The 18,402-nt window shown below is 42.0% G+C and overlaps 1 protein-coding gene across 1 annotated transcript in view; it reads left to right on the top strand.

The window, feature by feature from the left end:
* GLDC (glycine decarboxylase) overlaps window positions 1-18,402 on the top strand; it is a 45,278-nt gene that overhangs the window by 20,095 nt on the left and 6,781 nt on the right. Inside the window, exons 9-20 of the mRNA XM_054185659.1 lie at window positions 619-724; window positions 1,758-1,897; window positions 2,674-2,754; window positions 3,327-3,424; window positions 3,927-4,011; window positions 4,103-4,144; window positions 5,927-6,069; window positions 6,983-7,058; window positions 15,597-15,722; window positions 16,566-16,715; window positions 17,171-17,283; window positions 17,895-18,036. Coding sequence (XP_054041634.1) covers window positions 619-724; window positions 1,758-1,897; window positions 2,674-2,754; window positions 3,327-3,424; window positions 3,927-4,011; window positions 4,103-4,144; window positions 5,927-6,069; window positions 6,983-7,058; window positions 15,597-15,722; window positions 16,566-16,715; window positions 17,171-17,283; window positions 17,895-18,036 — 1,302 coding nt within the window. The remainder of the gene's footprint in view (window positions 1-618; window positions 725-1,757; window positions 1,898-2,673; window positions 2,755-3,326; window positions 3,425-3,926; window positions 4,012-4,102; window positions 4,145-5,926; window positions 6,070-6,982; window positions 7,059-15,596; window positions 15,723-16,565; window positions 16,716-17,170; window positions 17,284-17,894; window positions 18,037-18,402) is intronic.

The raw sequence follows: 18,402 nt of genomic DNA on the forward strand, positions 1-18,402 counted from the left end.
ATGAAGAACATTGAAATATCCTGATGTTTGTGCGTTTGTTTTGAGTCCTTTGGAAAAATACCATGAAAATTCCTTTGGAAAAATACCTTGAAAATACCATGATTGGGTAATTAATTATACAAAATAGTTATCTTCTGCATGCCTCCACAGACCTTCAGCCAGACAGGTTCCTAATTTCTTCTGCTCCTATCAGTGCTTTGCTCATGCTCTTAATGTTGTGCCAGATTTTAAGGAGGGATTACTAATACTAAAATGAGCTTAATTACTTAGTATTCAGGAGATATTCCATAAATCTTTTGTACCAATCCTAAACAATGAGTTTCCTGTGAGACTAGCTTTACTTGAGAGTCTTCAAACACCTTTGCTGCAGTAGTTGAATTTAAATTCATGTTAATTGCTGACACATTTCAACAGGCATTGAATTCATAATCAGTGCTTACAGTTTCATAAAAGTATTTTGCCTTTCCCAGCTTCAGTTTTGTAGGCAACACGTAACCAAGTATAACATCAGCTGAGGATATGTCGTTGTCCCCGGGTGCTAAAGAAACTTTCCACTAAGCTAACATGCAGTAATCTTTGATAATAATAATAATGTCCTAAACTTAATTTGAATCCTAGGCTCTTCTGGCTAACATGGCAGCCATGTTTGGTGTATACCATGGGTCTGATGGATTAAGGCACATTGCAAAACGGGTACACAATGCTACTCTAATCTTGGCTGAAGGTGAGTGTTTAATGTTTGCAGAAACTATTCTTAAATCTTTACAACTTCTTAAATAATGCATCTTCTTAAAAAAAATTTACAGTGGTTTTTTGCCAGCTGATGTGTGTTCTCTCAACTCTAGAGAGAACAAAATTCATAGCTAATGTTTTTGCGTACTTCTCGTAATGACACCCCAGAATTAGATATCTGTGTGATATGAGCTTGCAAACATTACTCCTGTTTCCTTAGGAAACTAAGAGAAGTCTACACAGCGAGTCCCGAGACAATAAGATTCAAATGCTGTTTTCCAGCTGCAGGGTCTGTACTTCACTTACTGGACCATCCTAGTTTACACACAGAAATCTGCACAGAGTATTACTAACATAGCAAAAAAAAAAAGAAGTCATAAATGAGATTAAAGAAATACCTGCTATGAACACTGAAATCCCAGAGCTTAAGCACTGACCGAAAGCACAGAATCTGTAGCAGGAAATAATGATTGCTGCTGAACTGTGTGGCCTGATAGGTTTTTTTCACTGACATGACTATCATTGCTGTCAGAAAGAGCTATGCAGAACTCGAATGCTGGGAACTGAGGAATGATTGCCACAATTATCCATGCTTTATTTGCCAGGTTAGCTGGAAAACCTCTTGCTGCTGTGAAATGCACTAATACTCTAAACTTTGTTATGGCAAGCTCCATGATAGTTAATATCCATTCATATAATACAGTTTTTCTTTCCAGTCCTGTGACTTCGTCCTTATGTCATTCATATACGAATTCTGCTACTGTATATATTACAAATCTGTTGTGTCAGGAGGATGTTCCCTCGACTCAATCTGCATTATTAATTAGGTCTGAATCTGATTTAGATGCATTTCACGTGCAGTGACATTTCACTAAAAAGTTGGTGATTTTGCTGCCCTGTACACAAGGGGAATATTCTGCTTAATTATGTAAAAGCATTTACTTATGAGATCAATAATGTTATGCAAGTACTGTGTAGGCAAGCAATACAGTATGCAGCTAATAGAATCAACTTGTTTTTTATAGGTCTCAGGCGAGCTGGTCATAAACTACATCACGATCTGTTCTTTGATACCTTGACGATCACGTGTGGATGCTCAGTCAAAGAAGTTTTGGACAGGGCAGCTCTTAGAAAGATAAATTTTCGGACTTACAGTGATGGCAGAGTAAGCAACTCCCTAAACCTTTCAGAAAATTTTTAGTATGACTTTTTCTGCATTAAGTTTCTAGGCATCACATGTGCTAAACAGAACAAAATTATTTAAGACTTCTTGTAATTTGCTCAGATATATCAGTTGATTGTAAAGGTAATACAAAGAATGAAGTCGTTAACTTTCAGAAATAATCTTTGTATTTTCATTTTATGCCTATTTAAAAAGATGACCTAATTGTTTCATGTTAAATACGCCACTAAGGGCTAGAGTGGAGAGACTCTAAAATTTAATGATGAAATGCAAGGTGACCTCTAGAATTCAGGTCTCGTGGCAGTGTTTAAAGACTTTTTAGTTAAGTTTTTAGTTTGGTGTTTAAAGATTGAAATCTAAACCACATTTTGGTGGGCACTAAAGGACTTTTGGCAAAGCCTAATATGTTCTGTAAAATGGGATGGGGGGAGGGGGCAGTCTAGCAAAATAGGCAATTTTCCTATTGAATGGAAAACACTTAAAAACATTAGAAGTGAGGTCACAAGTCTTGAAGCTTGTGAGACATCTGGCTCGGATGGTTTAGCAGGGGAAAGGTAGGAATTGGAAAATTTTATTTAAGTGAAATAAAATTATGTATCTATTACATAAAATGAAATGACATTTACAAATTGTTGGGTAGGTTGACTTTTTCCTTTTTTTCCTCCTGTGTTTCTGGAATACTTTTTCTTGAACAGAACAAATATCCTATGCCTCTAGAATTAAGAGCTTTGAATAATTACTGTTGCTTTTGTCCATAGCTTGGAGTATCACTTGATGAAACTGTAAATGAGAAAGATCTAGATGACATATTATGGATTTTTGGTTGCGAGTCTTCAGCGGTAAGTAGACAATAGATGATATGGATTAAATTATCTGAATGTTTTAGAAGTTTCATGAAAAGCAAAACTGCTCTTGGGACAGTGGGTGTCTATATGATGACCATTTGTTAAATGCTGAGAATTGCAGATCCTCTCTTAAAGAAAGAGGCAGTATGAGATAACAATGGTCTATGCAACCAAATAATGCCATTTTCTTATTGTGACACTTAGTCCTTTTGATCAGCTTGCACACCGTGCGTTTAGGCTGTTACTTGTTTTGTGAGGGTTAGGACATGGTGGTCAATTATTTCTCTCCCACTGGAATTGTTCATGCATGTCATTATTAATTAGCAGCAATATTTCCAAGATGAGGACTAGTGAGACATCTGTACCCAGTTTTAATATAATGCTGTTGTCATGCTAGATGTGTACAAGTATGTATGCTAATACAGGGTGGGTTTTTTTAACTAAAAAGCTGATTAAATCTTGTGGTAAACTGGTAGTGTAAGCTAGTTCTAATGGAAATTGGAAATTGACTGTGAAAAGAGAAATTTCCATGAAAGTATTTGACTCCATGTTTCTTTGTGTCAAAGGAGCTAATTGCTGAGGGCATGGGCGAGGAAACCAAAGGCATCCTTAGCACCCCATTTAAGAGAACTTCCAAATTCTTGACACATCAGGTTTTCAGCAGGTTTGTGAAATTGCTGTATATCTGATATTTTAATGGAATCTGAAATTATCTCCTTTCAAAAGTGGTATTAGAGTCAGCTGAGGACAGTTTTGTAGCTGTACTCACACAGTCATTGAAATACTCTATTTAGTAGCATCTTTAGGTATCTTTTCACGTTTTAAATGAGCAAAGCCATACTCATGGTCGTGCAGGGGATGTGTTTTTCCATTAATCTGCTAAATTGTACAAGCTATTACTCGAGGACGTAGTATCAACAGACTTACTAGAGCCCTTATATTCCAAATTTACTGATAGCATTTCTGAGCAAATGATAATAGGCATTTTGCATCCATATTGCTATTAGCAAGCATAAATTATCGATTTGTAAAGAAGTACCTAGTTTATATTAAAATATATCCTCAGTCTTAATTTTTTTTTAATGGCTTTTCCTATGTTAGAGCACAGATGAACAAGCTGGTGTAGCTAATCTACTTGCCTTAACAACATATTTTATGTTCTCCAGCTACCACTCTGAGACAAATATCGTGCGGTACATGAAAAGATTAGAAAACAAAGATATTTCCCTTGTTCACAGCATGATTCCTTTGGTAAGTATTTACCAAAAAGAGAAAAAATTAGGTGCTTACATACCTATTTATATATTTTAATAAATACTGACAAATGTGTTTGTATTTTTAGGGATCCTGCACAATGAAGCTCAATAGTTCAGCTGAACTTACAGTAAGTTGCAGTAATACTGTCTTACTTGAGACCCGCATGAATAAACTGTCTAGTCAATGTCATTGTAGAGAAGTAAAGACTGCTTTTGCTCTCGTACTCCAGCTGAGGCGGCAGTTTCAGAAGTAGCTAAAGTCCTTAGCTCCCTTTTCCGCTAGGAAAAAAGCTCCAGTAAGCATACTAGGAGTGCAACCAGCAGAAGAGTGAGTGTCTTTGAAGACTACATTCTGAAAAAAATATTGAAAATAATTTTTGGAATTAGGTATCACAGTCCTGTTCCCTCATGCGATGTTGTGGTACCTAACTTCTATCTGCTTTACAAATCTTACAATCAAATCCTCAGATATATGGAAAGAGTCAAGTGGGACTGGCAATTCATGCTGCTTTGTCAGTTTGCTGTTCCTTAGAGTAGCACTCCTTTTCCGCAGGTGAGGAGATGGAGCCCCGTATATCTTCATTTGTCTAGCTGATAGCAAATGAAGCAGAGCCTTAGCCAGGCTGTTTGGGTACCGAATGCCTTTTTGACTCTGAATGAGCTTCCTCTGTTCCCTCCCTGGTGGCTTGCTTTGATCTTTCACTAGGTTTCCTTTGTCTCCTTTCTCTCACTGCCTTCGCTATGTCTTCCCCCTCGCTGGTTTCTGTCTTGCATATTCCCTCCTAATTCAAATGGATAGCAACAAAACTGTGTGAAACAGAGTGTCATGTACCATTCCGCATGACTCCTCTCTGTTTGCCATGTGATTCCACAGCCCTACATAAAGGTAGGTGACCTAGAAGGAGAAACTAAGGACCTGGACAGGCTAGAGAGCTGGGTGGAGAGGAACCTAATGAAATTCAACAAGGGCAAGTGTAGGGTCCTGCCCCTAGGGAGGAATAACCCGGTACACCTGTACAGGTTAGGGCTGACCTGCTGGAGAGCAGCTCTGTGGAAAGAGACCTGGGAGTCCTGGTGGACAACAGGATGACCACGAGGCAGCAATGTGCCCTTGTGGCCAAGAAGGCAAACGGTCTCCTGGGGTGCATTAAAAAGGAGGGTGGCCAGCAGGTGGAGGGAGGTCATCCTCCCCCTCTACCTTGTCCTGGTGAGGCCGCATCTGGAGTACTGTGTCCAGTTCTGGGCTTCCCACTTCAAGGAGGACAGGGAAGTACTGGAGAGAGTCCAGCAGAGGGCTACCAAGATGGTCAAGGGACTGGAGCACCTCTCTTATGAGGAAAGGCTGAGAGACCTGGGTCTGTTAAGCCTGGAGAAGAGAAGACTGAGAGGGGATCTCATCAATGCTTATCAATATCTAAAGGGTGGGTGTCAAGAGGATGGGGCCAGACTCTTTTCAGTGGAGCCTGGCGACAGGACAAGGAGCAGGAGGCACAAACTGGAACACAGGAAAATCCATCTCAATGTGAGGAAAAACTTCTTTACTCTGAGGGTAACAGAGCTGCCCCAGAGTCTCCTTCTCTGGAAACATTCAAAACCCACCTGGACACATTCCTGTGCAACCTGCTCTAGGTGAACGTGCTTTGGCAGGGGCGTTGGACTAGGTGATCTCCAAATGTCCCTTCCAGCCCCTACCATTGTGTGATTCTGTGATTTTTAAGCATCTTCTGAATGTTAAAAAAAGTGTTACTGGAAATCATCCTACAGTGGTTTGGGAACTCGTCTTGCTGCACAAATGTTTGGGGTTTATTTGAGCACAGGGAAGCTTCTTTTCTTTACAGATTTTAACAAAAAAACTCAGAGTTGTCTGCAGAATTTTTCGTTACAGCACGTGCTTTTTTTTTTTTTAATAGCCTATTTCATGGAAAGAATTTGCCAACATCCACCCTTTTGTGCCCCTGGATCAAGCTCAAGGGTATCAGCAGCTTTTCAAGGATTTAGAGAAGGACCTATGTGAGATTACTGGCTATGACAAAATCTCCTTCCAACCAAACAGGTAGGAAATTTTTTTCTGAACATTTGCTCCTTAACATGAGTCCAGAACCTTATCTCTAAAGGAAATGTGCAAGCCAAAAGTGGACGAAGATTCTACAATTAAATTTGACACAGAGAAACCTTCAATGCAAGGTTATGAAAACAAGATTTGTTTCTTCAAAACTACAGAACTTTATTTTGTCACATGTCTACTAGTTTAATGATTTGGTCTTTTCTATTCTTTCAATCTTTTTGAGTGAAGGCTAGCTTCTCCACCATTGTTTTTTTAAAATGGTGATGTTACTGATATCCTCCTATGAACTAAAATTAAAGATTTGAAATAGGAATAAGCTGTATGAGCTGGCAACTATGTAATTGTTGAAACTGCTCTTTGGTACACTAGGTAATACTAGGTTTGGCTGAAGAATGCCTAGGATCTGCATGCTCACTGAAATAAATAAAGCAGAGCTGAATGAATACTGCTGCAGCCTGTTGGTGTCCGTTAGGAGTTTTGATACAAAATGAGCAGCAAGGACTTATTCTGGCACTCAGGATGTCACTGGAAGAGTTCTTATGTTTCACTGTGTACACTTTACTATGCATTTCAGTATTAGTTTGCCTCTCCGTAGTCGAGCATGTAGTCCCCCTGCTATGTGCAGAAATGGGGATCAACTCAGCCACCAAAAGGATTTGACATCATAGTGTAAGTACATAAAACAGCATAACTTTTTTCACCTACTGTTTGCAAAAGAGGCAATGTTAATTAGTGCTTGTCCATTTGCCATTTAATCCATGGGATGTGCTGCTTTTAATTTGCTCACACTTGCCTAAAGCTATTGAGAAGGATTAGGGCTGGACAATTCTGAATTTTCAGGAGAGAGCTGACACTTTCTGGTTTGTGTGCTCGTGTAACAGGGTTTGTGTTCCTCTTGCAGTGGTGCCCAAGGAGAGTACGCAGGTTTGGCTGCAATCAAAGCTTATTTAAATGCAAAAGGAGAACGTCATAGAACTGTAAGTGTTAACGCTTGTGTGGGGAAGAAATTTGGGTGGGAAGTGGAGACAGGAGAGTTAATTCAGCAGCTAGGACTCGCCTAGAGAGAAACTAGGTTGTGTATCGTCATATGTGACAAGCGTTCGGTATTCCCTGCTTCCCTCATCAATCATGGGTGCCATCTTAAAAGTCTTCCTTTACTTTACAGACAGTGGGAATGAGGAAAGGGGACTCCCTGAATGGGTGATTGTACTGGGTCTGGCTGAGATGGAGTCAATTAACTTTCTCCACAGCAGCTCGTATAGTGCTGTGCTTTGGATTTGTGACTAAAGCAGCGTTGATAACACAGGGATGGTTTGGCTATTGCTGAACAGTGCTTGCACAGTGTCAAAGCTTTCTCTGTCACTGCGCCCAGCCCTCCCTGCCCTGACCCCTCACCAAGGGAGTAGGCTGGGGGTGGGCAAGAGGTTGGGAAACTGACCAAAGGGATGTTTTATGCCATATAATGGCATGCTTAGCAATAAAAGCTCAGGGAAAGGAGGACAAAGCAGGGAAGGTCATGGTTATGGCATTTTTCTTCTCAAGCAGCCATTATGTGTGCTGAGGCCCTGCTTTCCAGGAAGTGGCTGGACATCTGTCTGGCCATTGGAAGTAATCAATGAATTCCTCTTCTTGCTTTGCTTGTGCACGTGTCGTTTTTTTTTTTTTCCTATTAAACTGTCATTCTCTCAATCCACGAGTCTTCTTACTTTACTTCGATTTTCTCCTTGTCCGATGAGAGGCGGGATTGAGTGAGCAGCTGTGTAGGTGTTTGGCCATTGGCCGGGTGAATCCATCACAGTCCTTTTTAGCACCCGGCATGGGGCTTGAGGTAATGACAATTTTGATCTGAGCATGTTAATTTGTTAATCAGTAGGCTCTTGTGTGGATCACAGAACTTGCTTGCTTTACTGTGTATTAGAGCGTAGGGCTTTTTAATGGCTGCTTTCAGCTCTTGCCGTTTGCTTTGCTGCTTATCAATATATTTCGCTGTGCGTGGAAACTTCTTGATAAAGGCAATAGCCATATGCCAGGGCTGGCACACGGCCCTGTCTGTGATGCTGTTCCTCTGCTGCATGAGCTACCTCGTGGAGAGAACAAGGGGTTACAACTCCCTCTTCTCCTCTGGAGTCGATGTGTCCAGTTCTGATGCGTGGGCTCCTGAGTTTTTTGTACTTGCTTTCGTAAGATTTTTGATCCTATTATCTAACATTGTTGGCTTATTGTTGGGTGTGTGGAACCTGGTTTGGTCCTGGCATAAGGGTAAACAACTTGTTGTTGAGCTGAGAGAGAAATGTGGCCCGAGGCTGTTGATCCCTGAGTGACATGATATGTAGGAGGGTTTGGGCAGGTGCCTAGGGCTGTTACCACCTCCTATAACCTGGGGTTTTACAGCTGAACAGGCATGCAGCCCCATTGAATTGGCACACCACTTGATGTAAGAGTGCCTTGCCAACCCCAATGAGGCCCAGCAGCTCTTAGCACTGTTTTGGTGCTTGGCCTGTGCCTGTTGGGCCTCTGTCTAGCACCATCACAGCAGCAGGGGAAAGTGAGCCTTTACCTCTAAGGACACGATGCTTGAGACAGGGACCCAAACCTCAACCACAGCAATTGCCCCATTAGTAAAAAGGAAATACTAGCAGTGGAGGTCAACAAGACTGCACCATCAATTAGTAAAGGAGGAGGAGGACGAAGGGCCTGATCAGGAAGCCAGTCCTGATCAGGAAGCCAGTCCTTCGTCAAGGAAACGTAAGGAGGAAGTGATTAGAAGTCATCCAAGAGGCAGAAACCACTCCATCACTAACCCTGAGCAAGCTCCAAGATAGGTGGAAAAATTACGGCTGCCAGCTAGGCTGCCTGGTTGCTCAGATGCTGGAATGCTGGAGGGGATAGTCAGGAACAGAGGGTACGGAAGCCCAGCAGCTGGGATCCCTCACTAGGCACCAGGGAATCAACAAAGAAATCAAAGAGACTTGACAATCTGCAGCCTCTGGAGGTGGTTCCTGTTGAGTGTGAGATGTCCTCTCAAGGGTGATCTTGTCAATTACTGAGGCAATTGAACCCCTGCTGAGGAAGGTTTTCAGTATCTAAGAGAATTAGCAGTGGTGGAGGTGATCTGCAGTGACCTGGAAAACAAACAGGTCTCCACAGATTGGCATGACATCCAGTATACATGGGCCACGTAGAGGAGGTCTGTGGAAAATGCATGTGTCATACGCCAGCTCACTGGTGATGCTGGACTGGCCGCATCTTGAGATACCAGCTTTGGAGAGACTGTCGTGCCGGTTCCAGGGTGTTTCAAAGAGAATCCCTCCACTTCTCATCCCCAGAAGCAGTGTCTTGGCTGTCAGGGGTGCCCTATGGAGTCAGCCTCCCCCTGCCAGTGGGAAGGGGCGCCCCAGGTGCACACCACATGGCACCCTCTGGTTCTTCCTGCATGGCTGGACTAGGACTTGAGGCAAAGGGACAGTGCACTCACCTCGTAGCTAGAAGCCCACATACCTGAACTGCAGGGGAAGACAGCCGCTGAGGGACCCACCAAGAAGGCTGCTACACCAGTTGCTGCCAAGACAGTGGAAAGCAACCAGCAGTCTGCCAGACACAGAATAAGGGCTGAAAATGCCTCTCCTCCTGAGTTTGGTGAAGGGAATTCTGGTCTGACACTACAGAAGTCAGAGAGTGAATATGACAATCAGAATTAAAGGGTCCCTGCCTCTGGCTGGGCAGAGGAAGGGATAACAAAGTTTAATGGACTGTAGGGATTTGATGGCCTAGCACATCAGATCCATGGGGGTGTAAGGCTTTGGTGCATACTGCTGCACCAGTCTGTGCAACAGTCTGTCAGAGGGTGGAGGTTAACAGTGGATTACTATGGCCTGAATGAAGTGATGCCAGCATTGAGTGCTGCCGTGTGGGATAAGCTAGAACTCCAACATGAACGGGAGTCAAAGGCGGCCAAGCAGTATGCCACAATTGATATTGCCAAAGCATTTTTCTTGACCCCTTTGGCAGCAGAGTGCAGGCCACAGTTCACTTTCATGTGGCGGGCTGTCCAATACACCTGGAACCAACTGGCCCAGGGCTGGGAGGACTGCCCTATCTACCTATCAGTCTTTGACTGCTACAGACCGCATTGGAACAGGGTGAAGCCCCTGAACACTTGCAATGCATGGATGACATCATTGTATGGGGCAACAGAGCAAAGGAAGTGTTTGAGAAGGGGAAGAGAATCATCCACATCATTTGGAAAGCTGGTTTTGCCATAAAACCAAAGCAAGGTCAAAGGGCCTGTACAAGAAATCCAGTTCTTGGGACTAAAACGGCAAGATGGATATTGTCACACTCCTGGGGCTGCAATCAATAAAATAATAACTATGTCCCCACCAGCTAACAAGAAAGGAACACAGGCTTGTCTAGACATTGTGGATTACTGCAAAATGCATGTGTATACCAGGTTACAGTCAGCTTGTGAGCCTTCTCTATTGAGTGACCCTAAAAAAGAACTATTTTGAGTGGGACCGTTAGCAGCAACAAGCCTTTCAACAGATTAAGGAGGAGACAGTTCATGTAACAGTTGGGCCCATCCGGATGGGACCAGCTGTGAGAAACGTACTCTACACTGCGGCTGGGGAGCACTGGAGCCTCTGACAGAAAACACCTGGAGAAATACAAGGTCAGCCTTTAGGGTTTTGAAGCCAGGGGTATCGAGGATCCAAGGCCCACTACACTTTGACTGAAGAAGACATACTAACAGTGTGGGAGGGGGCTGAGCTCCTTCAGAAGTTGCTGGTACAGAAGCACAGCTCCTCTTGGCGCCACGATTGCCTGTGCTGTACTGGATGTTCAAAGGACGCTGCATAGAGTAAGTCGGTAGTGTCGGTCATGCAGCAGGCTTGGATGGGGAATCCCAGCTGTCCTGGAATCCTGGAACAGATAATGAACTCATCGGAAGGCATAAGTCTCAGAGCATCACCGAGGAGGTGACTCATGCGCAAGAAGTGACACCAGGTAATGATTTATCAGAAGGTGAAAAGCAGCACGGTCTGTTTACCAGTGGATCCTGTTGTGTTGTAGGAAACCATTAGAAGTGGAAGGCTGCTGTGTAGAGTCCTACACAACAAGCTGTCAAAGCTATCAAAGGAGAAGCCAAGTTGAGCCAGTTTGCAGAAGTTGGGCCTGGACCTAGGGATAGCTGAATGAGAAAAGCAGCCAGTACTCTATGTCAATACTGGCTCATGGATGGTGGCAAATGCCCTGTGAGGGTGACTGCATCATTGGAAAGAGACCAACTGGCAGCTCAGAGGTAAACCCATCTGGACTACTGCTTTCTGGCAAGACATTGCTGTCTGGGTAGAAAACATTACTGTAAAGGTGGATGTCATACAGATGCTCACAAGCCCAAGGGCAGCACCACTGAAGAACACCAAAACAAGGAGCAGGTAGACCAGGCTGGCAGAATTTAAGTCACTCAGGTAGACCTGGACTGGGAACTTGGGTAGACCTGGACTGGGAACTTAAAGGTGAGTTATTCAGAGCTCAGTGGGCCCATGAAACGTCAGGGCATTTAGGGAGAGACCTAAAATCTACAGATGGGCTTGTAATCAAGGAGCGGACCTTGGGGTTGAAGCCATCACACAGGCTATTCATGAATGTGAAACAGTGATTCAGATCTTCAGTGAGATGGATCCAGGCCCAGATGTCCATGCCTCAAAAGAAAATGGGCAATGACAGTTTTTTGCTTTTTCAAGGTGGTATGACACTCCCTCTCCAGCTTTTTCCAGTTACAAAGGGAACAGGAACCGGTTATCTAAAACTTACACTGCCGATACAGTCAGTTGGTTCCCAGTAAAGCCACTCCTGAGAGAAGAAGCAGACAAGGCCCTGGTTTGCCTTCGTAGCTACACACAGAAGTCTCTAGGTTCATCCAGTTCTTGTCCATTCAAACTGTTTCAAATAAATTTCTGTAGGATCTATGGAGGTAACCTTGCTTCACAAGGGCCACAAAAACTGTACATGAATAATGCAAATCAGTTTTGATTCACTGAGGATCATCTTCAATTGGTAATGCTGCAGTTTGAAGGCTTAATTTGTATTCTCTTCTATACTAACTACCTGAAGCTTTGACCTCAAGGAGTCATTTCTCAGCTGTACCATTGTAACCTGACAAAAGAGAGTTCTTGTAAACCTGAGAGGTGATACAAGTGTAGTTAACCCCAAAGAGGAATCAGTTCTTACTAGTACACTATGTTTAATAGAATTTTGAATTCTAATTTTCTTTTAAAGAGAATTCTTTATTTGCTCTTAATGGCAGGCACTTATAGCTGAAAAATCTGAAAGTAATATTGTTCCTTTACATGCTTTCTGAACAATCTGTGATCCCTGGAAGAAAGGCTGCTAATTGTAGGTTTTAGTGAAATAGGTTGAAATAGGTAAATGTGAGAAGTTGGTGGTAGGAAGTTTCATTACGGAGAGATGATCGTGTGTTTGTGATATGAGAACAGCCAGGTTAGCCCAGACCAAAACTCCATCAGTCCCAGCATCCAGTCTTACCATGGTCAATAGCAGACTGGTAGACTCCTCTTGCACCAAGGAGTACAAGGACAAAGCAAGTGTACACTGATATGTATGTCATTGTATACTTGGACGGCATGTATTGTGCGCGTATTGAGGTCAGCACGCGGCTCCAGCTTTTACATATCTGAGGTTTGGGAACTTCCTGAACCAAAGCAATCCAAAGGCACTGCTTACGCATTTTTCTGCAATGAAATCTGATCACATGACCTCTTATGAGGAAACTTCTTGATATTTACAGTATCTTGGAGAAAACGTTCTGTGGCTTCATCACCTATTCTCATATAATCGTATTTCTTCCTAAGAAATGCTTCCTCTTATTTTTTTTTAACTTGACATCTTAACAATTTCATCTAGCATCCTCTCACTCTTGAAAGATGATGAAACAGTTCTTCCCTGTTCACAGCTGGCATATCATGTGTTAATGTTGAGATTTTTCTTTTATCTTTATCCATCCTTATTTCTGTCTTGCTAGTTGGATTCCAGTTATTTGTCCATCCTTCTCAGAAAAGCCATCTCATAGCTTTGGTTATTCTCAGAGCTTCTGTGTTCCTTTTTCTTTGTTCTTTATTTGCTTTCTAGTTTTTGATGCAGTTGCTTTTTTTCCCCCCAACACCACAAGATCTTTTGAGTGGCGATAGGTTCAAAACTAGGATCCCAGTTATGTATTGTAAAGATTTGTTTTCTTGTGTAATATTCTAGATCTACCTGGCTGCAGTATATTCGGTTTTGAATGCTGTTACTCAGGACTGTGGATTGTTTTCTGAACTATGAAATCAGTTTTTGGTGACCTGGGTGATTTTGTATTAGCAGGATAATTGGCATTTCACTGTATGTCTCCATTATAAGCCAATTATAACTAAGTTGAAATGCTAGGGAACCGGCACAGGTTTATAATGTTCTATTAGGATGACCTCTCTCCACAGTGCCAGTGGACTATTTATCTTTTCTTTTCTTTCCTGTGTTTTCGTGAAATATTTATCTATGTGAACCTTCCCACTTACTGCACTGGAAACTAGTTTAGGAACATTTTGGGGGACCACATCAAAAACTTCTTGGAAATCTGAGATTAGTTAGATCTTCCTCTTTCGGACACTCACAGAGTTGTCTTTAAACAGTAGGAAAAAAGTCCTTAGTGCAATAATATCTGTGTTTTCTCAACCTGATTTCATACTTGGCTTTGGAACTCATTTGCCTTCTCAAAACGGCAGGGTCAATGTTTTGACCTCCTGGGAACGATAATCTCTGTGTGGGGAAACTACCTAAAATTGAATAGTGCATGTTGCCTTGTTCCGTCTTTGTTGCATCCAGATCACCTCAAGCTTGTTGGAAATCAGCCACTCTTCACAATTACAAGCTTTATTTTGTGAGTAGGGAAGTGAAATTAGGTTGGAAGTTTATTCCTTGGACAGTTATCTTCTGATTATCTGAGTATACTTTGCTGTTCCTCTTATTCTGTGCAAGATCCTTGGGCTTCTGTGGGTGTCTGTGGTCCTTCTACGCTGAGAAATACCCAGAGGTTCGCTGCACAGAGGAGAGAGCCTGAGGGCTGCTTGCAGTTACTCACATTTAGCAGATTTCACGTGTTGTAGTACGATCAAGATAATCTTGGGAAAAAAAAGGGGGGGGGGGGGGCGGGGAGAAGAAAGCCCACAAAATGTTGGCCTTTCAACTGAAGTGACCTTTTCTCCCGGGCTGGAGAAAGTTAGTAAGGCAGGAGATCGGGCTTCTTGGGGTTGGCCTCATTGGGATTTGGTGCCCTCTCGTGGAAAAAAGGCACCGACATCGACCGACAGCTCACATCTGTCCGCTGGGTTGCCTCATCAATAACTTCTGTACCCAGCAGCTGCAGATGCAACCCAGCGAGACCGGGTGGCAATCTAGACTCGCTTTACATTTAAAATGAGTACACATGTGCCACGCTGCTTCCCGGCACCGGGGCCGGGATCCGTGTGGTTCCTTCCAGCGCAGCTGCACAGTAAAATGTTGAGACAGTTCCCTGCAAGAAGAGCAAATATCCAGGTGCTGGGAGAGATGGGTCACTTCCTTGGAATAGCTTTTAAAGTAACATTAACATTCGTCTCAGCATCTCTGTGGAACACGAGGTACAGACCACCATGTGGTTTCTCATGAAGACAAAGTGCCTTACTGACAGTTATTTAATGCAGCTAAGTTTGAGTAGCTTACGTAATAAACTTAGTTAAATTAATCCTTCCAAGAGAATCATAATAGACAAATGTTTCAATATCCTCATTGAATAGAAGCAAAGTTTGGGTTTTTTTAGAGAAGTTATATTTATTGTTTTTAGAAGGGGTGAAGTTCCCAGCAAATGTCTGGAAATACCCTGAGCTCCATTTTCCTAACTATCACTAACAAGAACTTACATTTATTTCAGTAAAAGTACTTTTTTCTTTCTAAATGAACTGTAGAGAGCATGTAAGTAGCTGTCTGAAACTTCTTAGCTATAATGAAAATATTTTGGTCTAAATTTTTGTTTTGAATAGAATACAGAAGAAAATGCTTTGGAAGTCAGCTAAAGATGTAGTGGAAAGTTGGAATTAGATAGTTTTTCCTTTCAAGTCATTGTATATATGGAGGACTATTACCATGAAAAAAGATAGTCTTTTTAAAAAAGGAGGAGTGAGAGGAAAGGATTTTAAATGTGAGTATCTGAGATAATATTCTGTAACTGCAACACTAACTGTGGTTTATGCAGCAAATGAAATTTTATTTTCCTAATGAGTATTTAGGTGCTGATACTTGAATGGATTGTCTTCAAAGAAAATTGAGTTGCATCCTTCAGTACAAGTGGCAGCTTGCCACTAAACATTCCCTCAGGATCCCTTTTGAAAACTTTGATGATGAGTTGTAGCTGACCATAGACCATAATGCTTTAAGATTTTTTTAACTGGTTACACTTTAGCCCCAGCTTCTTTCTCCCTTCTAAGGTTTGCCTGATTCCTAAATCTGCTCACGGTACAAATCCAGCAAGTGCACAAATGGCAGGGATGAAGATTCAACCAATTGAAGTGGATAAAAATGGGAGCGTTGATATTTCCCATTTAAAAGCAATGGTGAGTATTTAACTATCTTTAATTTTCAAGGCAGGAACACTTCTTTTCCTCCACAGGCAATAGTGTTGGCAGCTGAGTCAGATTTTTCTTTTGGAGAAAATAGGGTAATAACAGTGAATACATGCTTGAAAAAGATAAGTTGTGAGATTTCCTTTAATTTGAGGATCTTCAGTGCAGGAGAGGCTCAGAGAGTCTTTCTACGCAGTAAGTAGGCTCTTTTATAGCAGACCTTTTTTGTCTACATCTGGTATTTGAAATGCATGAAGCATGTTCATGAGTGTGAAGCATTTGAAACTGCACTTCAGCTTTCACTTAGCGAAGTTCAAGCCCACCTCTGCTGGGGAAGGTGTTGCTAGGCAACTTTTTTCACTTTTTTTGGAGTAGATTGGCTGCAGGTGAATCCTGAGAAGACAAGGGATTAGCAGGACACATTTCCAAAAATACATATTTGAGAAGGCTTTTATGGTAGTCGTGGAACTGTATTGCTGAAAGCAGGGGGATGGTCGTTAGATCACTTTACCTTGAAGGTGTGGCTTGTCTTAAGGTCCCGGAAGTGACCATTACACATACATCTTTTAATAGCATGCCTTCTCCTTGATTTAAAGTTCTGATTTATTCAAAAAAACCTGCTGTTTTTCCATAGATATTGCTGAAGGAAAGACCTCAGTATCTTTTGCTGACTATAAATGACTTAGATTACCTGCTGATAGACTTGCTTCTCACCTGTAAAACGCCTGATAACCTTATCACATGTTTTCGTAAAAATCTTCTCTTAAGAAGCTTTAGGAACCTCCATGACTTCTTCTTTTTTATTTTTTTTTCCTCTCCCTCCCCTGGCACCAGGTGGACAAGCACAAAGAGAACCTGGCAGCCATCATGATCACATACCCTTCCACCAACGGTGTGTTTGAAGAGGAGATTGGAGATGTGTGCGACCTGATCCACAAACATGGTGGCCAGGTTTACTTAGATGGAGCAAACATGAATGCCCAGGTACAAAGTCTCCTGGGTAGATTTATTACAACTGTTTGTTGACTTGGAATAAAAATAGCAGAGCAGTACTCAGTTCAGACCGTAACACAGCTTCCTCACAAGATGGCACAGTGTTTGGGGGAGGAGGGGAGGTTTTCAAGAACAATAATAAAAATTAGATGGTGAAAACATTTCTCTTCTATCTGATTTTGCCCAGAAATGTTTTGTGAGATGCATGAGTTGTTCTCTGAAATTGGCTTAGTCTGCCTAATCTTTGTCAAAGACATTCTTTACAAACACGAATAAGGATTGCTAAAGCAAAAAATTGTTTGCATCAGTTCTTGTTTATGATGCACCATGTTAAAGACAAACAGAAAAACATTTAACACCTTTTTCAACCTATTTTTCTTGAATGAAGTAATAGGTCTTAAAATGGCACATAAAGAATATTTTGAGATGGAGTATTCCCTTCACAGGTGGGTCTGTGTCGTCCTGGAGATTACGGCTCTGATGTCTCTCACTTAAACCTTCACAAAACCTTTTGCATTCCCCATGGAGGAGGAGGACCTGGAATGGGACCAATTGGAGTGTGGGTATCTCTTTATTTGCCTTTTCTTTAAAAAAAAATAAGGAAAAAAAAATCCCATAGTGAATCTTGGTTGACAGTTCACTGAAGAACAGAGCCATGCATGGGAGAGGTGTACTGTTGTTTGTAAACTTTTGTCCTTCTCAGGGATAGTCACGCGCTGATCTCATGAACGGTGACGTTCACCTGTATTCCCAAACCCTCACTTTCAGCTTGGCCCTTTAGTGTGTATGGTGGACCTCGCTCAGCAGCCTGTTTTGTGAGGAAATGCAGAGATGATCTGTGGACTTTGAGTGATACCGTACGTAGTCCAGAACGCTGAATTGGTACATGAATCTATCCCATAGGGCAATCATATTCTTTGTAAATAATATTTTAAAAAAATAATTTTGATGTGGATAGCTGAATGAGTATCTTGTGATAGGTTGAACTCTGAGTGCCATCCTCTGTCATCACCATTTACATTAATAAACTTTCTATCGAAGAAGACATAGCCCAGACTTCTGGATGACTGTGTTCTGAAGGAGGGCAAAGAGAAGCTACTGCTGAAACTGTCTAGAAATGATAACATAGGAACACACATTTAAGTTCTAAAATCATTGTTTTTGTTTTAGGAAGAAACATTTGGCTCCTTACTTGCCTACCCACCCTGTCATCAAAATACATCCGGATAAGGATGCATGTCCTTTGGGTACTGTCAGTGCTGCTCCGTGGGGTTCCAGTGCTATATTGCCCATTTCCTGGGTGTATATCAAGGTGGGTAGACTTTTGTAAGGGGTATCTGCTGAGGGTCTGTTTCTGTTTCAGCAAGTCTGGGGACCCCTGGAACCACATGAACAGGTTTAAGAGCAATTCATCCTAAGATGTTTGCACAGACTGAAATGCATATGCATGGTCATAGGTTATTTATATCCTTTGAACAACCTTCTTTTCCAGTAGGACAATGGAATAGCCTATTGCCATGTGTTGCAATAGGAAAGGATGGCAGGACAACTGCTGTGTCTATGCAGCCCGCTTAATTCTTCTGTCTCTTGTCTGTAATAAGTTTTCACATTTAAAAGCTGCTTGGTAATTCCTGTTCTTCCAAGAATATTTTTCATTGTATGCTGCAGTATTGTTATG

This window comes from Rissa tridactyla, chromosome Z (genome assembly GCF_028500815.1).
Source record: "Rissa tridactyla isolate bRisTri1 chromosome Z, bRisTri1.patW.cur.20221130, whole genome shotgun sequence".
NCBI lineage: Eukaryota > Metazoa > Chordata > Aves > Charadriiformes > Laridae > Rissa > Rissa tridactyla.